Genomic DNA, 25988 nt, shown 5'->3' with positions numbered 1-25988 from the left:
ACACACACACATAAGCAAGTATAAGCAAGTCGTTGTGATTTGGATTGGATTTTCACCCGCAGGTTCATAACATTCTTCAAGTGAAAATAAAAAGTTCAAGTTGTGGCAGATAGAGGCCATGAAAAGACAAAGGTTGTTTTTTATTTAAATGGAGTAAGTAAACAAAAACAGCTAAAAATGCACAATGATGTAGCATAATATAGATATATATATGGTGTTATGTGTTACTTGACTTTTTTTTTTTTACATTTACTCATTTCACAGTGAAAAAAAATTAATTTTCTGAAAGTTTCCATCAGTAGAAAATTTTTTGCATTTTTTTCATTATGTATTTAGTCCTGTATGCAAATTAGACTAATTTGTCACAAAAATGTCACAAAAACTTATTTCATTTGAATTTTTTTGTGATTGTGATAAATATCCACTAGTCAGAGATTCACAGAACAATTAATCAGAATATAGTTGTTGTTGTTGTTGTATTTATTTATGCAAATTTTACATCATTATGTTATTATTATTATTGTTGTTATTACTAATAATAATGTTTATATTAATATATTTATTATTATACAATTATTATAGTAATTATTTGTTAGTAATTCTTATTTTTTGACAATTAATTAAACATATAGTACTATTGTTATTTTATTAATTCATTCATTTATTTTAAAAAGGTATATTCACGTGCATGACGCATGATAATGAACCAGTGTTTTGCTTATTATCAGTCTTTTGCATAATGAACTTAAACATCAAATATAAAAAACACGTTTAAAAACGAACAGAAAATATGTATAAAATCTATATTTGTAACATAAAACTTTAATATATTTACACGATTTATTTTATACACAGCAAAAAAAGCTCATATATATATATATTTATATAATGTTTATTTAATGTATATATATATAATGTTTTTTATTTTTCATGAGGGCTTTTAAAGCGCAAACGGAAGTGATTTCCGGTTCCGGTACTGTTGCTAAGTAACGGAATCGTGTGTCGCTGTACAGGCTATGATGCTGCTCAGCATCTAAGTAGCTCGTGAGAGATAATTTCGTGCTATAGTTGTATTTATTTTAATTAATAAATGAATAAAGTGTTTAGACATGACGCTGACTCCGATTAAAGACGGCGAATTCACCGCTACGGTTTATAAACTGGTGAGTTTTTGCTAACTTTAAGGCTTGCTGTTAGCTTAGCTACCACGCGCGCTACGATAATGTCACAACACTGTCTTACACGCCATTAATAAGTATTTTATTGTGTTGTGTATTTTTCTCTAATATTTATGTTTTTAAAATAAATAAATAAATAAATAAAGCGTGTATTATTTATTATTAATTTTATTTGAAGATTAAAGATGGACGTTATGGAGACGCTATACACATCCTCAGCAATGAACTCCAAAAACACATGAAGGTAAGTCACATTTCTTTCTCAGTGTTTGGTTATATTAAGATAATTAATGTTGTAATTGGAAATAATTTATAATAACCGATACATTATATTATATTATGCACTGATTTCTCACGAGCCATCTAGATGCACGTGAGCACAAAAGTTTGCATCCCCCTGGTTTTTTTTTTTTATGTGTCTTGAAAACTGTGAAAACTTGTCAGATGTGCACATTTACAAATGTTTAGTTGTGTTCATGGGGGAAATGCTTATATTATCATAAAAAATAATAAATGTGCGCCTTAACACCGGCCCATTCTTTCAGTTATCTAATCAGACAATCACGTGGCAGCAGCGCAGTGCATAAAATCATACAGATATGGGTCAAGAGCTTCCATTAATGTTCAGGTCAGAATGGGGAAGACTGTGATCTGAGTGATGGACCGTGGCATAGTTATTGGTACCTGTTTGAGTATCTCAGATGCTGATGTATTCCTGATTTTGAAATATAAAAGTCTCTAGAGTTCACACAGAATGGTGTGAAAAACAACAACAAAAACAAACCACTGAGTGAGTGTCAGTTCTGTTGTTGATGATAGAGGCCAGAAGAGAATAGCCAGATTGTATGAGCTGAAGGGAAGGGTACGTTTATTTAAATAACCACTATTTACAACAGCGGTGAGCAGAAAAGCATCTCAGAACATGTCAAACAGTGAGGCAGATGAGCAACAACAGCAGAAGCCCACATCTCGCTCCTGCTTTGGATTAAGTGACACATTGCCTAAATGTAAATATTTAAAATCAGTAAACTTGCAGTCTGTACATGCTGTGAGTGTTCTATAATAATCATAATAATACACTTTATTTTATAGAGCGCCCTTAAAAGCAGCTTCTCAAAGCGCTGTACACAAAATAAGCAGTACACCGAAAAAATAAAAAATTATAAAAGATAATAATAATAATAATAATAATAATAATAATAATAAAAGTAGACCTCAGCAGTCAAATGCAAGTTTAAAAAAGTATGTCTTGAATTGAGCGTTAGAAATGCCAAAGGTCTGAGCTTCCCTAAGTTCAAGAGGAAGAGAGTTCCAAAGGGATGTAGCATAGACAGAAAAAGCCCTGTCTCCCATAGATTTTAAGCAGGTTTGTGGAACAGTTAACAGATTACACTGTGAGGAGCGCAGTCTGTGATTTGGGGTGTAAGGAATTACTAAAGCAGATATGTAATGAGGAGCCAAGCCATGTAATGCTTTGTATGTCAGCATCATAATTTTGAAATCGACACGGAACCAGACCGAGAGCCAGGAGTCAGTGGAGGGACTCCAAAACAGGAGTAATAGATTGTATTTCCTGGTGGAGTGTTCTATGACTGTTCCCTAGAGCTGTGAGTGTTCTATGACTGTTCCCTAGAGCTGTGAGTGTTCTATGACTGTTCTCTAGAGCTGTGAGTGTTCTATGACTGTTCCCTAGAGCTGTTAGTGTTCCGTGACTGTTCCCTAGAGCTGTGAGTATTCTATGACTGTTCTCTAGAGCTGTGAGTGTTCTATGACTGTTCCCTAGAGCTGTGAGTGTTCTATGACTGTTCTCTAGAGCTGTTAGTGTTCTATGACTGTTCCCTAGAGCTGTGAGTGTTCTATGACTGTTCCCTAGAACTGTGACTGTTCTATGACTGTTCCCTAGAGCTGTGAGTGTTCTATGATGGTTCCCTTGAGCTGTGAGTGTCCTATGATGGTTCCCTAGTGCTGTGAGTGTTCTATGACTGTTCTCTAGAGCTGTGAGTGTTCTATGACTGTTCCCTAGAGCTGTGACTGATCTGTGACTGTTCTCAAGAGCTGTGAGTGATCTATGACTGTTCTCTAGAGCTGTGAGTATTCTATGACTGTTCTCTAGAGCTGTGACTGATCTGTGACTATTCTGTAGAGCTGTGAGTGATCTATGAGTGTTCTCTATAGCTGTGACTGATCTATGACCGTTCCCTAGATCTGGGAGTGTTCTGTGACTGTTCTCTAGAGCTGTGAGTCATCTATGACTGTTCTCTAGAGCTGTGACTGCTCTATGACTGTTCTCTAGAGCTGTTAGTGTTCTATGACTGTTCTCTAGAGCTGTGGGTGTTCTATGACTGTTCCCTAGAACTGTGAGTGTTCTATGACTGTTCCCTAGAGCTGTGAGTGTTCTATGATGGTTCCCTTGAGCTGTGAGTGTACTATGATGGTTCCCTAGTGCTGTGAGTGTTCTATGACTGTTCTCTAGAACTGTGAGTGTTCTATGACTGTTCTCTAGAACTGTGGCTGTTCTATGGCTGTTCCCTAGAGCTGTGAGTGTTCTATGACTGTTCCCTAGAGCTGTGACTGATCTGTGACTGTTCTCTTGAGCTGTGAGTGATCTATGACTGTTCTCTAGGGCTGTGAGTATTCTGTGACTGTTCTCAAGAGCTGTGACTGATCTGTGACTGTTCTCTAGAGCTGTGAGTATTCTATGACTGTTCTCTAGAGCTGTGACTGATCTGTGACTGTTCTCGTCATGCTGTGAGTGCTCTATGACTGTTCCTGACATGCTGTGACTGTTATTCTGCTGTGTTGTTTCTTTTGCAGTCCAGAGCCGCTCTGTCTCTCCTGGGTTACTGCTATTATCATGTGCAGGACTTCACCAATGCAGCAGATTGTTACGAGCAACTCATTCAGCTGCACCCAGAGGTGGAAGACTACAAACTGTACTACGCCCAGTCCCTGTACGGAGGGTGTGCTTTCCAGGACGCAATGAAAGCCACTTTTCTTCTGGACAGCCCTACAAGTCACACCAAGGTCATATGATCCACCCTAATGCAGGAGAAAAATGTCTCTCAAAATGTTCTTACAGTGAATCTAGGGTTTATAAATGAAACCCAGTGCTATAGTTATGGTATTGTAGATGCTTAATAACATTTGTCAACTCCAGAATGGTTGATGATGGTTAAAGTGATTAGATGTACAGCTGTGAAAGTGATCCACTAGAAAATATAAACTGAAATTAGGCTTTATTTTGATTTATAGTTCCAGATTTCCTGTTCGATTTTTGGTTTCCATTTCCAGAAATACATTTGTTGTCCAGAAACCAGAAAAACATTTCCAGTCTTTGCCATTTGTTACAGGATCTGATGTCCAATATGATTTTTTTTTTTCTTCTGATATCCGTTCCACTGGTATCATCTCGGTCCTGATACTGCTTATTATTAGATCAGTGCCGTCTCTATTTATAATGCTTCTTTTAACAGTTTATAAGCAATGCTACAAACTGTAATGCCTTTTTCATAAATCATTATAACGATGTGTATAATGCCTTACAAATACATTATAACATGTGAAAGTATTCGTAAGTGTTACTCTGTAATTGATGTAAATATGACTGCAGTTATAGACTGATCGACACAAAACAGAAAGCAAATGGCACATGATTTAAAAAAAAAATTCCATGAGACTTTTCCATCCCAGACAAAACAGAATTGACTCAAGCATCTGTTTAAATTATATATATATATATATATATATATATATATATATATATATATATATATATATATATATACACACACAGTATCTCACAAAAGTGAGCACACCCCTCACATTTTTGTAAATATTTGATTATATCTTTTCATGTGACAACACTGAAGAAATGACACTTTGCTACAATGTAAAGTAGTGAGTGTACAGCTTGTATAACAGTGTAAATTTGCTGTCTCCTCAAAATAACTCAACACACAGCCATTAATGTCTAAACCGCTGGCAACAAAAGTGAGTACACCCCTAAGTGAAAATGTCCAAATTGGGCCCAAAGTGTCAATATTTTGTGTGGCCACCATTATTTTCCAGCACTGCCTTAACCCTCTTGGGCATGGAGTTCACCAGAGCTTCAGAGGTTGCGACTGGAGTCCTCTTCCACTCCTCCATGATGACATCACGGAGCTGGTGGATATTAGAGACCTTGTGCTCCTCTACCTTCCGTTTGAGGATGCCCCACAGATGCTCAATAGGGTTTAGGTCTAGAGACATGCTTGGCCAGTCAATCACCTTCACCCTCAGCTTCTTTAGTAAGGCAAAAGTCATTATCATGCTGGAATACTGCCCTGCTGCCCAGTCTCCGAAGGGAGGGGATCATGCTCTGCTTCAGTATGTCACAGTACATGTTGGCATTCATGGTTCCCTCAGTGAACTGTAGCTCCCCAGTGCCGGCAGCACTCATGCAGCCCCAGACCATGACACTCCCACCACCATGCTTGACTGTAGGCAAGACACACTTGTCTTTGTACTCCTCACCTGGTTGCCGCCACACACGCTTGACACCATCTGAACCAAATAAGTTAATCTTGGTCTCATCAGACCACAGGACATGGTTCCAGTAATCCATGTCCTTAGTCTGCTTGTCTTCAGCAAACTGTTTGCAGGCTTTCTTGTGCATCATCTTTAGAAGGGGCTTCCTTCTGGGATGATGGCCATGCAGACCAATTTGATGCAGTGTGCGGTGTATGGTCTGAGCACTGACAGTCTGACCCCCCAACCCTTCAACCTCTGCAGCAATGCTGGCAGCACTCATACATCTATTTCCGAAAGACAACCTCTGGATATGACGCTAAGCACATGCACTCAACTTCTTTGGTCGACCATGGCGAGTCCTGTTCTGAGTAGAACCTGTCCTGTTAAACCACTGTATGGTCTTGGCCACCGTGCTGCAGCTCAGCGTCAGGGTCTTGGCAATCTTCTTATAGCCTAGGCCATCTTTATGTAGAGCAACTATTATTTTTTTCAGATCCTCAGAGAGTTCTTTGCCATGAGGTGCCATGTTGAACTTCCAGTGACCAGTATGAAGGAGTGTGAGAGCGATGACACCAAATTTAACACACCTGCTCCCCATTCACACCTGAGACCTTGTAACACTAACAAGTCACATGACACCGAGGAGGGAAAATGGCTAATTGGGCCCAATTTGGACATTTTCATTTAGGGGTGTACTCACTTTTGTTGCCAGCGGTTTAGACATTAATGGCTGTGTGTTGAGTTGTTTTGAGGGGACAGCAAATTTACACTGTTATACAAGCTGTACACTCAGTACTTTACATTGTAGCAAAGTGTCATTTCTTCAGTGTTGTCACATGAAAAGATATAATCAAATATTTACAAAAATGTGAGGGGTGTACTCACTTTTGTGAGATATTGTGTGTGTGTGTGTGTGTGTGTGTGTGTGTATATATATATATATATATATATATATATATATATATATATTTTACAGCCAGAATATTAAATCATTGACACAGTGCTAATTTAAATTCCTCCATCTGTTCTTGGTCACCCACAGATGATAAAACTTCAAGCTGCTATAAAGTACGGAGAGGAAGACTTTCCAGCCGCGATGGTGAGTTCATGTTTCTAAAGCTAACAACTTTAAATGCCACAGCAACAGTGTTTTCTGTCAACGTTTGTTTTGTTCCTTCTTTACAAAATGGACAACTCTGATTTCAATGAGCAGTCCAGCATCTCCCAATCTGTGTGTTTCCACAGACAAGAATTTTGACTGTTTTGATGCAAACAGCTGTTACCGAACTTTTTTTAACACAGCAAGTTTGAATTCTGGAATCAAGAGGGGTGTCAGGAGGTGTTGATGCACTTGTTCTAATTCGTTATCATTTTTATAGCAAAAAAAGTGCTGACATTTTCTGTAAGAAGACGTTTATATAACATTTATGGAAGGAGTCTCTAGTGTCAGCAGGTAAAACTGTAACTTTGTTTTCTGACATCCTCAAGTCAGTCACGTTTACGTTTTGGAGTTTCTCAGTAACGTGACAAGCAGCGTTTTTTTTTGTCTTATTAACTTGGAGAGAGAAAAAAAGAAGGAATGAGTGTTTATAGCTGCTTTAACATAAGCGAGAATAGGAACTAATTAGTTTCTAATTAAATGTAAGTATAAATGGAAAGGAAGTATGCAGTGACATTCTTTAATAAATTAAATTGTATAATTGTTGGCCATTTGCTGTGGAATAAGGGGAATAAAACACTTTGTAACATTGTTATAGGAAAATAATCAACTTCTGGGTGATAGCTTCATTGCACCACCTCATCCCATCATTGATTATTTTCTTTTAACAGCGTTTCTTTAAGTGATGTATTCCTGATTTCAACAAGTAATTACGGTTACCTGGAGGTTTTGTTGTATCCATACACCATAAGAGCCGCACAGCTGCTCTGGAAATAGTATAATAACCGCCGCACTACACGGACTACACTTAAGTTTGCATTAAAAGTGTGTTTGGAATTGGTTTGAAATGTAAACATTCTTGTCCATCATCTATAGAGATGTAAAAGCAATATTAATGTTCTATTTATACTAACTATTTCCTCTTTCACTGTTAAGATATGCTGTTATACTGTTGTGTCGTCTCTGGTTTACTGACCACTACGTGCAGCTGGAAGTAGCTGATTTGTTGTTTTGGCAAAAATAAAAGTACAAAAAAAATCGTTCCAGGCTTTGGTGGAGCAGTTGCCCATGGATGACCCGGACACTGAAGTGGATCAAGGCTGCTTGCTGTATAAGCTCGGAGAATACGAGAAGGCCTGCGCCAAGTTTACAGGCACCATGCAAGTGCTGGGATACCAGCCAGGTGAACAAGCCAGAGCTTTTTTTTTCTTACACACACACATACACACACATACACACACACATACGCACACATACACACACACACACACACAAACACTTCAATCCACACACTCAGTCAGTTTTATTTGAATGGTTAAAACGACTTACACAGTGAAGATGTTATATATTCTTTATATAATGAACGCATCTTTAAATAATGAACACATATATAAGGAATAAAACACTCTGTGTCACGATGGTATAAGAAAATAATCCACACCAAGGTGGTGTGATGAAGCAGAGGTCCTGCTACCAGCCTGAAGTTGATTATTTCCCCCTAACAACACATCCTGAAATTTTTTATTTCTTTTACACTACAGCCTTAAGATTAAAGAAGGACACATTATACTTTCTATCCGTTTATAATTACGTTTAATGTGAAATGAGGCAGTGCCTTTTCTTACTTATGTTACAGCAGCTTTAAACAGTCGTTCCCTCAGTGGCCTCTCTGATAAGGCATCGGAAAGTTACAGCTTAAAGAAACGTCTCCAATAACAGCACATCTTAAGGTTCTGGGATTTTATTCCTCTTACACCACAGTGATTTGCCAATAATTAATGTTTTATTTATTAAAGAATGTCACATTGTCCTTTTTTTAATCTCTTTATAGTTACACTATAGTTACACCACTACAGAGTGCTGAACCTGGAGACTCCTTCCATAAATGCTAAATAAATAAACGTCTCCTTAAAGAAAACTTCACCATAACAACAATTGTTTCATTGAAGGTTTTAATCTATCCATATGTTGCGTCCCTGCGTTAGGTGTTACTACACAAAGCATAACATATTTGAACGTTAATAGAAACGGTGATTTGCAGTCAGAGTTCTGCGCTGTGGTATAATATATTTAAAAATAATTCAAATGCCCCTTTATTAATCAAGATAACTATTCATATCTTAATCTTGAGGTAGTGCAACACACTAATTGTTATAATTGACTTGTTATGAATTCACATCTGTCGTCCTCATTTCATTGAAAGGGTACGCAAACGTTTGCACTCAGATGCACTGTATATGTACAATTTTAGCACCAAGACACTAAAGAGTGGTATTTAATAGTATGTTTGGCCACATATTTTCTCTGCGAGGGAATCGATGTTTTTTTATATATATATATATATATATATATATATATATATATATATATATATATATATATATATATATATATATATATAATGTGTGTGTGTGTGTGTGTATATATATATATATATATATATATATGTGTGTGTGTGTGTGTGTGTGTGTGTGTGTGTGTGTGTGTATGTATGTATGTATGTATGTATGTATATTTCCATACGAACAGGAAAAGTGATATGGCATGAAATGGTATGTTTACGTTGGCAGGACGAGCCAGCGGCCCTCAGAGTAGTAATTTAGTATTTTTATGGATGTGGTCGTGGTACGGGAGATTTTCATCTTTCACAGTGTTTCATCTGTTTTTCTCATTTCAGATTTGGCCTACAACATCGCTCTCTGTCACTACAGCCTCAAGCAGTACGCTGCAGCGCTCAAGTACATCCGGGAGATCATCGAGCGCGGGATAAGGGAGCACCCAGGTTTACATCCATTCCCCTTCTTGCTTTAAAAATAAGTGCTTGGTTCTTCCACATGGGTGTAACCTTTTATTTTCCGTTCCAGCATGAAGCTCTGGGCTTGGCTCTGCTTCTCCAATGAAGTCATTTTTCAAAAATGAGCTTATATAACCGAGATTATGTTCAGGCCAATTTAACCTCAGAAGAAAAACATGATTTCAGTCCCAGATCTCTTTATTCACCTTTATTCACCTAATAGAAATTGCCTGTATTACCAGCAATTAAGATGCAGATAAATGATTAGAATTGATTTTTTTTTTTTTAAACCGTTGAAATGAAACCTGACCCAAGAAGCACACTGAACAGAAAAGGGTTTATATTCTATTTCTTAATACTCAGCTCTGGGGGGGGGTTTTTATGCACAGAACTCGGAGTCGGCATGACAACCGAAGGGATTGAAGTAAAAAGTGTGGGAAACACGCTCGTGCTACACGAGACGGCCTTGATCGAAGCCTTTAACCTGAAAGCAGCCATCGAATACCAGCTAAAGAAGTGTGAGTACAAACTACGGACAAAATAACACCACACTTGTTCTTGAATTCTCATTTCTGATTGGTTAGAAGGTCCTGTATGGTAGCGCATTCAGTGGTATCGCCAAATACTGATTCATTGTCTTAAGAATAAGACTGAAGTATCATCAAATATTGAATTGTAGCCTTATGAGTTGCAATCACATCGTATTCTGGGGAAGCAGATTTCAGTGGTATTGTCAAATATGGAATTGTTGCCCTATGCATCGAAATGGTATCATATTGTATTGTAGCAAATACATTGGTATCGCCAAACATCGAATAACTGACTTAAGAATCAAAATTGTATCATACAAAATTAAGTGGTATCATCAAATATGGAATTGTTTCCTTATGAATGCAAATCGTATCATATCGTGTGGGAGCTTGAGGGTTATACCCCTGTTATAAAACATGCAGCTTGTGAATAAAATAAATGAATTTGAGTCACTTGATTTTGTCCTGTTTTTGACCTCTACAGATGATGATGCTCAGGAAGCGCTGACTGATATGCCACCCAGGTCAGAAGAGGTACTTGTCATTTATTATTTTTTCCACGCACTTTTCCATATTTTTCACCTCCGTCTCCATCAGTAACTTGAATAACTTTGCATGTTGAGCTTGTCTTTGCAAGCAAAAGCTGTCAGATCAGCCACATGCCTGTCAGCAGAGAGATTTTTCCTTTTTTTCCAGCAGGCATGCTCACTCATGTATGCAACCTTTTTTCTGAGTTCATCAATGGACTTTGGTTTCTGAACAGTGAAATCATTGGTAGAATGACTCGAGTTGAAGGTTTTACATCCTCACTGGTGTGGAATGAAGGTTCCTCTGTGACTCTGATGGGAGTTTAAGGCTTGTTGGCTGTGGATAACACACACATACACTCGCTTGTGTAAACTGATGAAAAGCTGCAGAGACATGCTTTCTTTCCCATCACCTGGGGAGAAATAATAAACCCAAACACTGGCCCCTTGGCTTATGCAAGCTCTCGTCCCAGCCCTGCGGGAAACATAGTTAAGAGTACTACGACGTGTCCAGCCGAGTTAGACCCAAGAAAATCAACGAATTGCAACATAAACTCCAAATGTTTATGTGTACGGGTTTGTCTATGGGTTACAACATTACACGAACAATTATCCGTATCAGGTGAATTCTTATTCATGATTATTTAAAGCTAATTATCATAAACAAGCAAATATGTGAACATTTTGTTTACAACAGAAGGTTCGTTTGTGCAAAAGAACTAAGTGGATTGGAAGTTAAAGCGGTGTGTTTAGTTTTTTGCTTCCCTCTAGTGCCAAACAGCGATATGGTTACTGTGAAATATGTTTATTATAGGTACAAACTGCGATTTCTCTTGTGAATTATTAACATAGATTCGTACAGTGCATCACATTTAACGTCTATACTCATTTGAGAAACCCCCGAATAGCAATGTTATATAGCAACGTTAAACATTATACTATTCGGAAATAATATTTTGTTTTAAGAAATATTTTTTTAAATATAGCTGAATATGTTTTAGGCAATATTTTTTAAATACAGCCTATGCCTGTTTTGACAAATATTGTTTAAGGAAATATTGTAAAACTATAGCCTGCATTTCTTTTAAGATATATATATATATATATATATATATATATATATATATATATATATATATATATATATATAGCCTTTGTTTGAATCAAGAAATATTGTTTAAAGAAATATTTAAAAATCTATCCAATGTTTGTTTTAACAGGGTTTGTACAAGGTGCTTGAAGTACTTAAATTTGGCTTTTTGAAATTTAAGCCCCTCCAATTTAAACTTGGGCCCCTCTAACCAGCGTTCATCACTATTATGTTATAAATAATCTGACACCAACCAAAAATGTCAATGTAAACTTTTGTATTTATTTCAAATGTTCACATTAGTACAATTTTCAAACTATAAATGCAAAGAACACTAAAAACTTAAATAAATAACTTCAGGTCAAAAGACCATTAAAAGTTGTGAATAAAAATATAGAGCAAAATATAAATATATAGATGCTATATTAAATATAGTAAACGCTAAAGCATTGCAAAACACTTAAAATAAAAACAATATAAACATAGTACAAACAATATATCTAAAAACTGTTTCTTTTTGTTTTGTTTTGTTTTCTTGGAGAACTAAACCCACATTATAAGGCCAGTGCACATCAGCACCCTTTAAGCATTGATTCTACAAATGCTGCTTACGGGCCTTGGCTAGCACAAATGCTGTGTTGTCTTATTGAAGGCGGAGACATGATTTCTGTGAGCACGTGCTATGTGATGAATATTTGCAGTGTTGTGGTTTAACGTGAATGGCAGAGAGAGACAACGTTAATAATTGTCTCTCGACTCGGTCACAGCAGGCAGAGTTGGATCCGCGCTCCAGACTGGAGTCTCCACTCCGGAGCCCGGAGTATTTTTCATCAGTTACAGAAAACAGTTGTCATTATCTGATCCACTTACCACTGTCTTGTCCTGACAGAAAAGTCCTCTTCATTTTCCTTCATTGGTGTTGTTTTTTGAAAATATCACTGCCAAAAAGTCGATGGGAATGACCTTGGGCCCCTTTCAGGAGGTTTCTGACTGTCATGTCATTGCAAGTCATCCATTGTCACTTCTGTTGCCACATTTTTGAGACATTGCTGTGGAGCAAAATATGTCAGCTCTTGAGGGCGCCTAATGGCCTGGGGCCCCAAGCAATTGCCTGTTCACAAGCTGCACCCCTGGACATATCTAGCGACCTTTTGGACAAACCTTAACTTTCCGTAGAAGAGAGTGGCCAGTACTGCCCCGAGAGAGATGGTCCTATGAGGTCCTATGCTGCAATGTAAATTATGAGAAAATTAAAGTGTTTTTGAGTTTGGATGCATGTAAACCTATTGTATGAGACCACAAAAACGAACATAGGCACATTTAAAAAGCATAACAGGTGCACTTTAATCAGTTGAGTCACTATTTCATACTCGTTGTCAGTCACTTGGAATATATTGACATTATGGTGAAGATGCCTGGGAAATGCACATTTAGTCCATCATGGCTGGGAAATGGTTCTATATAAAAATAGGTTGTGTTTTTATTATGATTAATAATATATATTTTTTTGGAATTTAAAAAGTAGAAATAAAGAATATGTTTGATGGCATCTCTTGTATAGTCCTTGAAAACAAACAAAAAATAGTGCTTGAAAAATCCTTGAAAGTCCTGGAATTTCATTATGAAGCATCTGTATGAACGCTGTTTTAAAAAATATTGGTTCAAGAAATATTTTTTTAAATATAGCCTATGCTTGCTTTAAGAAGTACTTAAGAAATATACCTTGTATTTGTTTGAAGAAATATTGCTTTAAGTACCAAGTTTCCAAACCAAATAATTTAATACTTTAACTGCTACTGCAATGTTATATGGCATTTGAATAGCTGTATTTCTTCATTTCAACCTTATATTTTTCTGGCCCTGAAATTAGCCCGCCCACAGCTGTACCAGAGCTGCTCAGCTTTGCTGCTTTTTTATTTATTTATTTATTATACAAGCATATGTAGTTTCAGCATAAGTGGTTGAGATGACGTGGGGGAAGGGAAAAAATATGTTCAGTGCAACATTACAAATTGCTGTTTTAATGATATCTTGTGAACATTTCTGTTGTAAGTCTGCAGATAGAACAAATGGTGAAATGTCTGAAATTTGATTGAGATGATAATACTATCTTCGACAAATTAGCCAGATCCTTCACATTCGCATTAATGCTTCATTTTCTGATCACAGGAGCTTGACCCTGTCACACTTCACAACCAGGCGCTCATGAATATGGACACCAAGCCGACAGAAGGCTTCGAGAAGCTCGCTTTCCTCCTGCAGCAGAGCCCTTTTCCTCCCTCCACCTTCGGCAACCTGCTCCTGCTCTACTGTAAATATGAGGTGTGACTCATTCGCAAGTTTTAGCTTTAATAATTCACTTGATTTATTTATTGCTTTCTACGTGAGCTGAATTTTGGGTGGTTATGTAATACCCTGAGGAAGGATTTTATATAGAGAACTAATCTATTTCTGCTGTGAATTTGAGTCTGTGCTGTGTTTAAATATTCCTTTTTTTTTCTTTTTTTTTTACTTGCAGTATTTCGACATGGCTGCTGACGTGATGGCTGAAAATGCACACCTCACCTACAAGTTTCTTTCACCAGTAAGAAAAATGTTTAAGCATTTAATGTTAAAGATTATTTAAGGAGGCTATAAATATGAAAACATATTCAGTGCTAATAATGTAGAATTCAGTGCTTAATTTTTATTATGACTGACTGTCAGTGTGTTGCTTTTGTTTGTTTGTTTGTTTGTTTGTTTGTTTGTTTGTTTCTGCTTCAGTACCTGTATGAGTTTCTGGACGCCATGCTGACGAGTCAAACCGCTCCAGAGGAGGTAACACTCATCTTCACCCTTATAGTTGGACTCATTCTTAATATGCGATAAAACAATACACTGAACAAAAATATATAAATAAAAAAATATCTTGAATATAGACAAATCGTGATCTGTTATGAGTTTAATCTTGTATTCATTCCTGTAATACAAAGTTCAGGATCTAAGAGTTCTAATACTGAGATTAAAACAAATGTAAAATTATTATTATTATTATTATTTTCCACTTGAGATGATTGCTGTTGATGTTTTTTGTTGCTCTGTGAAGCATACAAATAAGAAAAGACTATTTTACTTCACATGATCTTCATGGGAAGGGGCTTTGTTAATCTACTTCCAGAAATATTGTTTAAATCAGTGGTTCTGAAAAGTTTTGTAGCCAAGGACCCATTTAACTGTGAAATTACATTCATGGCATTTGGCAGACGCCCTTATCCAGAGCGACTTACATTTATCTCATTTATATATCTGAGCAGTTGAGGGTTAAAGGTCTTGCTCAAGGGCCCAACAGTGGCAGCTTGGCAGTGCTGAGGTTTGAACTCATGATGCTCCGATCAGTAGCCCAACAACTTAACCACTGAGCTACCGTTGCCCATAAATAAGTTCCAAAGACTCCCTGACTATGGATTTATTTCACGAACGTTATTTTAAATTTGTCAAATTGTAAGCAATATTGTGGAGCTTTCTACTCCTGAACTTTACTTTGATAGAACACGTTGAGTTGACTTTATAGTCTGGGTTAGGTCTGAATCCCCCCCCGCCCACTCCCCCGGCCCCAAACCGTATGGATTTATGCCATATTTAGTTTGGAGTTGACTTTGGTGCTTGGACCCCTAAAAATAATAACTTTGTTAATAGTTGCATTTGATTTCCAGCAGAAAATCACAGACTCCCACGGCAATGCTTCACGGCTATGCCTCGGGTGTCCTCAAACCCCAATTTGAGAAGTACAAATCTGGGTTCCTTCCCTTGCTTGTTCTGTACAGTTATTTAGTGTGCATTAGCAAAACTAGAGCTTTTGCGTGTCTTCTCCTTCAGGCGTTTCGGAAGTTAGACGACATGGCGGGAAAACTGACGGAGCAGTTACGCAAGGTCACCAAACAGGTTACATTTTTTTCCCCACTTACCTTACGAAGAACAAAGGCATTAAGTAAGGAGTAAAACACAGCAGGAGTGCTGTTGTAGGAAAATAATCAACGACATGAAGCAGAGTTACTGTTACCACCACAGAGATTATTTTCCCATAACAGTATGTCACAAAATCTTTTACTGTATACCTATTATACCACAGCAATTTGTAAATGATTAGAATTATTTGTTTATTGAAGAACATGTTGTACTTTTTATCTGTTTATAGTTACATTTAACAAGTTAGCTCTTGTTATCACTTACATTATAGCAGCTATAAACAGTTGTTCCCTCATCAGCCTGTCTTTTTTTCTCTATTCAATAAGACAAAATACTAAGTAAATAAGCAAAAAAAAAAAAAAGCCTGACACTGGAGACTCCTTCCATAAATGTTACATAAACGTCTCCTTACAGCAAAGTTCCACATCACTGATTATCGTTTTTGTTTTTCTTTTAAAACACATGTTTTTTAATCTGTTTTATAAGACTTAGATGTGAAGTAACTGTTGTACAAGAAACGATAAAGTGTTAGAATAAGAGCATTAATAAGTACAAACACCTTCTGAATCCAGAATTCAACACTGCTGGGGTATAAATGGATTTTATTGTATAATAACACACAAAAAAACCACTAAAAGCCATTTTGTCCTTGAAGGTGCAGGAGTCACGACGCACACGGGACGACGAAGGTCTAAGAAAAACAGTCGAGGATTATGATCAGCTTCTGGAGGAGTGCGTGTTTGTTTCCTCCTTACTTGCTAATGCTAAAAACTGGCTACATTGGATTGGATCTAATTGTTCCTGAGCTCCACTATGAGTTATGCGGTTATTTTTTTGCAGATACATCCCTGTGCTCATGGCACAGGCTAAGATTTACTGGAACCGCGAGAACTACAACATGGTGGAGAAGATTTTCCGCAAGTCGGTGGAGTTTTGTAATGAGCACGACACGTGGAAGCTGAACGTAGCGCACGTGCTCTTCATGCAGGAGAACAAATACAAAGAAGCGATCGGATTCTATGAGCCCATCGTTAAGAAGCACTACGATAACGTAAGTGTGGTGTGATCAAAAAAGAATTGACTAATTTGCTAATTTTACTGGCAAATGTTAAACTTAAAAGCTACTTTGAAAGATAATATACTGTACGTACACTACCAGTGAAAAGTTTGTACCCCCTAGGTTGAACAGATGTCTTAAAGATGGCTAAAGTGATGTTAAAATTTCAGTTATTATTCAAAAGTAACAAATAAAAAAATATATTAATAGCAAAACTGAAGACCTTTAAGAGTAAGGGTGTACAAAAATGTTGCTGGTAGTGTAGATACAATAATACTGTTGATAAAGATTTTGTTATACATAACATATTTAGGGCCCTCTGAATTTCTTTTCCTTTTTTTAAAATTTTTTGTTACAAATTTTTAGTATGTGAAATAATTCAGAAAAGGCTTTTTTATACATAAAATATTTGTGACCGTATGAAATGTTTTTAACTTTTTCAAATTCCATTTTCTGTATTTCCATTTTTAGATTTTTATCTACTTTTAATGTAAGCAATTAAAATCAACCTATGAAGGGACATATTAATTTTTCCATAAAATTTTTCCATTTTCTGTTTTTTAGTTTTCTGTCTTTTATTTTAAACTTTTTTTTTTTAGTTGTAAGAAAACATTCAGCAAAGACCTTTTAAAATATTTAGGGCCCAATGATATCTGTTTTGGTTTTGATTATTTTCTTTGCTAATTCCGTTATACTTTTTGTTTTCACGTTTCTCTTTTTTATTTTAATTTTAAGATTTTTATTTTATTTTTGTGCATAAAACATTTTTTTTTTCTAAATTAGATTTTTTCTGTTTTCAGTTTTCTCTCTTTTTTAAATTTTCATTTGGAGATTTTTTTTTTTAATCAATTTTTTATGTAAGAAATCATCCAGCAGTGGCTCGGGCACTAAGAGAGTTAATTTATAATAATTTCACCTGAATGTGTTTCTGACATCTGAAATAAAATTTTACATCTTGATCCCTTGATGTTTTCTGTGTGGTAGAAATCATCATATCCTAGATGTTTTTATGTCAATTATATATGTATATAGACACACAAGGTAAGTCAAATGAAATCTTTGCTTTTTTTTTTTTTAAATGTTTTTGTCACACATAGGTGTCACTAAATTGTATTCCGTGTGTGTTCTAGCGATTTTTCGCTTTTTTGATCTAATTTATGTTGCACTTTTAAGGTTTTCATTTGACTCACCCTTGTATTTATATACAGCATACTTGGCAGTTATGTTTAACTAAGAATTTACATTAACATAAATAATGAACAGGAATTAAAGCATGGCCGTAAACCAGGTGTAAGATTTGCATTGAATTTGTGTTTGTTTGTTTTCGCTCACTAGCTGGAACAGTGTAACATTCAGGAGTGTCCCTGCAAAAGAAAGCCTTCGGTAAAATGCGTGCTAGCATGTGAACCGTTTGACTGCATGGGACGTTCAGTGTGGTGTTGGAAGCTTGCCGTGTCCATATGGATGTCATTTGACCGTGTTTTATCGATCCTCATCCTCCGACTGAATAAGCAGCCATGTTATCTTTTTTCTTTTTTGTTTCAATCTCACAGATCCTCAACGTGAGTGCGATCGTCCTGGCTAACCTGTGTGTATCATACATCATGACGAGCCAAAATGAAGAGGTAAGGACTGTCTTGTATTAGCATTGTATTCGAGGCTGTTGTGTTGTGGTCTGATGAGACCGAAGTAATAATTTACATTTACATTTATTCATTTAGCAGACGCATTTATCCAAAGCGATTTACAAATGAGGAAATACAAGCAAAGCGATATATCAAGCAGAGAACAATACAAGTAGTGCTACTATACAAGAGCTTTTAATTGAGTTCTAGAAAAGCAAAGTGCACAGAGTAGAGGTGTTAATGCCTGAGTAGGTGGGTTTTTTTTTCCTTTTCTTTTTATTTTTAAGATAATGTGGTGCTGGCATTTTAGGGGTTAGTTAGGTGTTCGCAGAACAGGTGGGTCTTTAGCTGTTTTTTGAAGATAGTGACAGATTCTGCGGTCCGGATTGAGGTTGGAAGATCATTCCATCACTGAGGTACAGATAGTGTGAAGGTTCTGGAAAGGGACCATGAGCCATGCTGAGTAAGCACTACTAAGTGTCGGTCATTGATTGATCGCAGATTGCGTGAGGGAACGTAAGCCTTCAGGAGAGTGTTGAGGTAGGAGGGTGCTGTTCCAGACAAGGTGTTGTACATGAGCATCAAAGCCTTGAATTTGGGTCATTTGGGGCTGGTTGAAGACGAGGCGTGCTGCTGCATTCTGAATCATCTGAAGAGTTTTGATGGAGCTGGCTGGGAGGCCCGAGAGTAGTGCATTGCAGTAGTCCGGTTTTGAGATAACAAGAGCCTGGACTAGTATCTGCGTTTCCTGTTCGGTGAGGTAGGGTCTGATTATCTTGATGTTGTACAGAATGAACCTACAGGACCTACCTAAAGGTAGCCTACCTAAAGGTCAGGCTGTCATCAAGAATCACTCCAAGGTTCCTGGCTGCCCTGGTTGGCTTGAGTGTGGTTGAGCTGAGCTGTACAGTGAGGTTGTGGTTGATTGATGGGCAGGTTGGGATGACGAGAAGTTCAAATTTTGCCAAGTTGAGCTTAAGGTGGTGTTCCCTCATCCAGTCTGAGATGTCAGACAGGCAAGTAGAGATAATAATAATAATAATAATAATAATAATAATAATAATATTATGTACCTTTTATACACTTAAGATGCAGCTCAAAGTGATTTACAGTGTAAAAAAAAACAAAGAAAGAGAAGTAGTTAAAAATTATATAGTAAAATAAGCAAATAATGAAAAACAACAAATAATAGCAGTGACAGAAAAAAGAACATAGTAAAGATACAAAATATAAAGATATAACAAAAAGTGTCAAAACAAAAGGGAATAAAAGTAATGTGAAAGTAGCATTCCAGTAAAAGTATGAAGAAGAATAATAGATACTAATAGATTAAGTGAAAAATAAAATTATATATACATATGGAGCAACAAATAGTAGCAATAACAAAAAAAGAAAATCATAATTTTTAAAATGATTTAATTTAAAAGGACATGGCATTAAAAGTAAGGCAAATAATAAAAGCTGGTTAAATGCTAAAGTAAAAAATACACATGTCTAAGTAGTTTTAAAATTGTGGATGTAACAAATAGTAACTGTGACAGAAAAATAACAAAGTAATAAAAGTATAAAATGCAGCAAATAATAGCATTAAACACAATGTAATAAAAATCCATTAAAAATTTAACAAAAGTACAATTAATAATATGTAAAATATAAAATTAATGTAAAAGGAATGTGCCAGTAGAAGGCTTGCAAATAGTAAAAGCTAGTACCAATACCAAACTGAAAAAACATATGGTTTTACTGTGTTTTTTTATTTATTTTTTTTTTTTATCAGTGATAGATTTGTATTGACTGGTTATTGGTGCGTTCCAGATCTTTGGTACATAACAAATTTTGCTTTTTAGGTTTCATATGTGGAATATGGCTAGCATTAACAATATTATGAAACAAGTTGGAAGATTCAGAGAGATATATGAAGGTGTTCTAGCATTAAGAGATTATAAAAACTAGCCGTAAAATTTTACAGTGAACTGTAACAGGATTGTCAATTTTCAAAATGAAAATGTTATTCTCTTCAGGGGAGGCATCGCCACATATTAACTGTGGAGGTGGCAATAATTTTGCAACCAGAAAGAAAATTCTGTATACTGTTGTACAGCTTCCCCGGCTTTATATGTTTAAATGAAAAGCTTTGTTGTTATTTATGTTGTGATTTTCTTGATGGGTACCAATAATTCTTGACGGTTATGTGTGTACTCTATGGTGTGTGTCTAAAGGCAGAGGAGCTGATGAGGAAAATCGAGAAAGAGGAAGAGCAGATTTCATACAACGACCCAGACAAGAAGGTGTTTCATCTGTGCATCGTCAACCTCGTGATCGGGTAACGCATGGGGTTTTATATCAGCTTAAAAGCACATTGTGTAATGTTTAAAAGTCATTCTGGTAACTACAGTAACAATCAGAACACTTTACATATTTCATGGTATTGACATGACGTACAGTAGCTCTGGGTAGGTGTTTTGTTGTTGTTGTTTGTTTTTTAAATTCAGGCTTATGTTGATCCTTTACTTAAAGGTGCAATAGGTGATTTTTTTTTAACATTCATTACTAATATAAATAACCTGAAAAATTTGTAGAACATGATACAAAATAATTATTTCACCAATGGCCTCATCACAAGTGTATTATGCAGCTGAGAAAACTTATTTTATAAAAAGCCCTTAACTCCACCCACCATCTTTATTTGAGTCTCATATTAAGCAACATAAGCATAATACAGTACAAGTCTAATTGGCTACTGTATGTTTGGGGGCGGAGCTTTGTGTACATGGGTGTGAATTGGAGGTGGGGTTAAGGAGTACCAAAAAAAAATCATACAATGTTGTTGTATTTCACCTACTTAACCACTAGAGGTCCAGTATTGACTAATTCACCTTTAAATGACGACTCACCTACTATATGTGGATTAAGAGGGTGGTTGAAGGGGTGGCGAGAAAGTGGAGGCTTCTTAAAAACAACCAACAAGAAAACAATGCAATTTATTGGTTCAGTTTTGTACCAGACCTATAACACATATACTAAAGAAGAATGCATACATGTTGTTACATTTCATTTTAAACCATGCCATTGTTCCTGCAGGACCCTGTATTGCGCTAAAGGCAACTACGACTTTGGTATTTCTCGCGTGATCAAGAGCCTGGAGCCGTACAACAAGAAGGTGCTGCATATTTAACGTCTTTTTTTGCCCGATATTTCCTCCACATCCGCCAGTGTTCAGCGCTCTCATAATCACTCGCTGCTGAATGGGATATTTATTTTTATTGTGCCAAAACGGAAGAATGCTCTGCCATGAGCAGCTGAACAAACACAGTGTTTTCGTTCTCAGAGCCGTGCTGAGATAAATGCAGACTCACGAATGCACAGTTTAGCTCAGTTCTGTCACTGTGTGAATAAGATACACATACAGTCCCCTATTGAAATGGCAAGACCAATTAATTTGTTCATTTTTAAATGAGAAGAGAGAATGTCAGCTTTTATTGTCTGGTATTTATATGTAGACGTGTCAAATGAACACAACACATTTTGTATCAGACCACCCAATTTGTAGGTGAGCAAAAATATTGGAACATGCGATTGACAGGTGTTTCTTGTTACCCAGGTATGTCCTATTATATTGATTGTTCAAACAATAAATAGCTCTGAACATATACTCTTGGATTTAGCCTACAGTTTCACCTGTGAAGACTGCATTTGTTGTTAAAAAGCCAACATGAAGATCAGAGAGCTGTCTATGGGAGAAAAGCGAGCCATTTTGAAGCTGAGAAAAGAAGGAAAATCGATCAGAGGCATTGCACAAACATTGGGTGCAGCCAATACAACAATTTGGAATGCCGAATGGGTCGGCCAAGGAAAACAACAACAGCTGATGACAGAAACATTGTGAGAGCTGTGAAGAAAAACATAAAAACAACAGTCACCAACAACCTCCACAGGGCAGGGGTGAAAGTATCACAATCCACCGTTCGAAGAGGACTTGGAGAGCAGAAATATAGAGGATACACAACAAGACGCAAACCACTCATCAGCAGTAAGAATCAGAAGTCCAGAATTGAATTCGCAAAGAAATACAGAGCTGAGCCACAAAAGTTCTGGAACCAAGATTAACTTCTACAAAAGTGATGGAAAAGCCAAAGTGTGGAGAAGGAAAGGGTCTGCTCATGATCCAAAACATACAAGCTCATCTGTGAATCCTGGTGGAGGTAGTGTCAGGGCTTGGGCTTGCATGGCTGCTTCTGGAACAGGCTCACTGTCTTTATTGATGATGTAATTCATGATGCTCACAGCAGAATGACCAGAAGTTTACAGGAACATTTTATCTGCCAATTTACAGAGAAATGCATCCAAATTAATTGGGAGGAACTTCATCATGCAGCAAGACAATGATCCAAAACACACGGCTAGCTAAACAAAGGACTTCATCAGGGGGAAAAAGTGGTTTTAGACTGGCCAAGTCAATCACCAAACCTTAACCCAGTTGAGCAGCATTTCACTTCCCGAAGAGGAGGTTGAATGGAGAACCCCCCCAAAACAAACAATAACTGAAAGAGGCTGTGGTAAAAGCCTGGAAAGGCAACACAAAAGAAGAAACCAACAATTTGATGATGTCCGTTAGTCACAGGTTTGATGCCGTTATTGCAAGCGAAGGATATGCAACCAAATATTAATTGTTATTTACTTTCATTTACTTCAAGACTTATCTGTTCCTATACTTTTACTCACCTAAAAATTGGAAGGTCTGATACAAAAGGTTCTGTTTTGTGTTATTTAACACATCTAGATGTAAATACCAGGAAATAAAAGCTGAAATCCTAAACTCTCATCTCATTTTCATCTTTTGAGCTCAAACCCAAATGTCTTAGGTGTATAGTACAAACAAATAAATTGGCCTTGCTGTTCCAATAGTTTTGGAGGGGACTGTATTAAGATACATTAAAGATCTCGTGTGTGTAATGTATTAATTATGCAACAACTATAGTTAGCTGATACTATCTAGGACTGCTGTAATGTAATTATGGTTAGTGTGTGCATCACATGAGCAGCTTTTTACAAAAAAAAAACAAAAAACTGTGGAAGCGGCCTTATACATCATTTCTCCTATAGAGACGACAGGTTATTCTTATTAGTATAAGAATAACCTGACTTTTGATTTATGAATCTTTTCTTAAAGGGAACCCCTCGGTTGTAAGATGATACAAGAACCCTTTGAGCGTATATTTCCTTATCCTGGTGCCTGATTTGATTAATTAGGTTTTCTTCTTCATTGAGGATGCGTTCATTATCAAACACATTTCAAAGCATCACCAGTGAGAAGATCGTAATCGCGAATGTAAGATTTTGAATGTAAGAATGTGGCGGCTAATCCTTTACGTGTTCTATGAATTTCAGCTTGGTACAGACACATGGTTCTACATTAAGAGATGCTTCCTATCCCTGCTGGAGAACATGGCCAAGCACATGATCATGCTGAGGGACACCGTGGTGCAGGACTGCATCCAGTTCCTGGAACACTGTGAGCGTAAGTGTTAAAAGACCAGTTCAAATAAAAATAAATAAGTAAATAAAAGTTTGTTTTGGGATCTTGGTTTAAAATAAGTAATGTCTGTAGCTAATTCATTAGTGAGGAAAGATGCTATAAAAAAAATTTAAAAAAAAACAATGTCTTTGAGCTGTCTCATAGCTTTGAGCTGTTGTTTATTTATTAACTAGTTATAATGCAAATGACGCATACATAACACATGAATAGACTGCTAGCTAATCAGCTAGAGAAACCAATCCATTCCACTAAGCCAGCTACGCACTCTACATTAGTTACATATACAGTAACATGACTGTAATCTTGTAGATATTCGATATGTAAGGAATAAATCATTGTGTGTCATGCTGTTATAGGAAAATAATCAACAATGGTTGGATGTGATGAAGCTGAGTTCATCTTACCACTATGAAGTTGATTATGTTCCAATAACAGTCTGTTTTATTCCTCTTCCACCATAGTAATTTGCAAATGTCGCATTATTTATTAAATAATGATGCATCATACATTTTTCATTTGTTACTGAGAAACCGAAAACTCCTTTGCCCTGTGGTGGAGAAATTAAAATGACAGTTTTAGCACTGACTCCTTCCATAAATGTTAAATAAACATCTCCTTACGAGAGAAACGTCACCATATCAAGAAATTTGTGAATTAGGTGTTCCTTTAGAAATTATGATGTATTACAACGAGCGTCTTAATATAACCAAAGGTAACAAATCAACCAATCAGAACGAAGAATTCAGCAATGCAGGGTTTTGGGGGGGTTTTTAAGTTGATTTTCTCAGGAAGGTTAATTATGTTTCCTTTTTCTGCCCAAAGTGTACGGGAAAGACGTCCCGGCTGTCATCGAGCAGCCTCTAGAGGAGGAACGCACACACATCGGAAAAAATACGGTGACATATGAGGCTCGCATGTTGAAGGCTCTGTTCTACGAAGTCATCGGATGGAACGACTAGCGACTATTACTGAACCAATACTGGGTCAGCTTTAACACTAAACACAGACATTCAGAAGCTATTTTTCTCATTTCCTGTAATATGATGTGAAATCGTGTTTGGGAAGAAATCCGAAATATTCCATTAATTCCACATTCATTTATCATGTTGTTTTCTATAAAATGTTTCTCCTTACGATTCTCAACATTATCACTGTCTTTCATCTACTACAACAAGAAAAATATTTATTGATATAACATTTACTATTGCATAAAAAAAAGAATAAATATTTTTTTCTACAGAATAAACACATGCTTATTATTTCTGAATGTATTCATTTGTTGTTTTATATATACACAGGTGCGTCACAAAAAATTTGAATATCATGGAAACATGCCCACACAAATATATATACACACAGTCATGTGAAAAAATAAGTACACCGAATAGAAATGAACTTTTTGGATATATTTGGACAAGCAAACATTTGATCATCTTTGAAACAGTGCCTGTTAATGAAGTTGATATACTTGATAAAAAACCACAAGGAAAATTAGCTTTTCCAATCGTTTAATCATTAGAAATATCAACAGATGTGATATTCTTCTGTGGAAAAAGTAAGTACGCCCTTGGCCTCAGAAGCTAGTATTGCCCCCTTTATCAGAAATAACTTCTTGTAGGCATTTTGCATAACTGTCCACCAGGCTTGCTGGAATTTTTGACCACTCTTCCATGCAATATTCTTTCAGTTGCAAAATGTTTGAGGGTTTTCTTGCATATACTGCCCATTTCAAATCCCCCAACAACATTTCAATTGGATTCAAATCTGGGCTTTGACTAGACCATACCATTATCCTCCATTTCTTCACTTTGAGACATTGCTTGGTGGATTTGCTACTGTGCTTAGGATCATTATCCTGTTGAAAGGTTCACTTTCAGTTCAACTTCAACTTTCAGACAGATGGCTTCACTTTATCTTCAAACACTCTTTGATATGATGCAGAATTCATATTTGAATCAATGAATGCAAGCTGTCCAGTCCCTGAGGCAGCGAAGCAACCCCAAACCATAACATTTCCACCATGTGCTTCACAGTTGGT

The 25988-nt window shown here is 36.5% G+C and overlaps 1 protein-coding gene across 5 annotated transcripts; it reads left to right on the top strand.

Annotated features, from left to right (window-relative positions):
• The first annotated feature begins 987 nt into the window (after positions 1 to 987).
• On the top strand, positions 988 to 25774 carry flr (fleer). 5 transcript variants are annotated; one of them, XM_053651749.1, is made up of 19 exons: positions 988 to 1163; positions 1357 to 1422; positions 3993 to 4202; positions 6730 to 6786; positions 7894 to 8029; positions 9524 to 9628; positions 10030 to 10158; positions 10655 to 10704; positions 13957 to 14109; positions 14306 to 14371; positions 14551 to 14604; positions 15643 to 15696; positions 16394 to 16464; positions 16573 to 16783; positions 18343 to 18414; positions 20634 to 20737; positions 21496 to 21574; positions 23803 to 23932; positions 24773 to 25774. In XM_053651749.1, exons 1-19 carry the CDS (start codon positions 1110 to 1112, stop codon positions 24907 to 24909), a joined length of 1938 nt encoding a protein of 645 aa, XP_053507724.1. In that variant the 5' UTR covers positions 988 to 1109; the 3' UTR covers positions 24910 to 25774. The 5 variants fall into 5 exon arrangements, with proteins under 5 accessions (XP_053507724.1, XP_053507717.1, XP_053507707.1 ...); XM_053651742.1 differs by having other exon boundaries at positions 16388 to 16464; XM_053651732.1 differs by having other exon boundaries at positions 15643 to 15708.
• Positions 25775 to 25988: the final 214 nt, after the last annotated feature.

Source organism: Ictalurus furcatus, chromosome 2 (assembly GCF_023375685.1).
Source record: "Ictalurus furcatus strain D&B chromosome 2, Billie_1.0, whole genome shotgun sequence".
NCBI classification, from domain to species: domain Eukaryota; kingdom Metazoa; phylum Chordata; class Actinopteri; order Siluriformes; family Ictaluridae; genus Ictalurus; species Ictalurus furcatus.
Note: the sequence above shows the minus strand (reverse complement) of the source record. Positions and strands in the feature narration are given on the sequence as shown.

Bases quoted from the DNA above. Each gene is read 5' to 3' on its own strand.
- flr (XM_053651723.1), top strand. From the start codon at position 1,110: ATGACGCTGACTCCGATTAAAGACGGCGAATTCACCGCTACGGTTTAT. The intron at 14,110-14,305 runs GTGTGACTCATT...TTTTACTTGCAG, and splicing joins TGCTCTACTGTAAATATGAG to TATTTCGACATGGCTGCTGA. The intron at 23,933-24,772 runs GTAAGTGTTAAA...TTCTGCCCAAAG, and splicing joins GTTCCTGGAACACTGTGAGC to TGTACGGGAAAGACGTCCCG.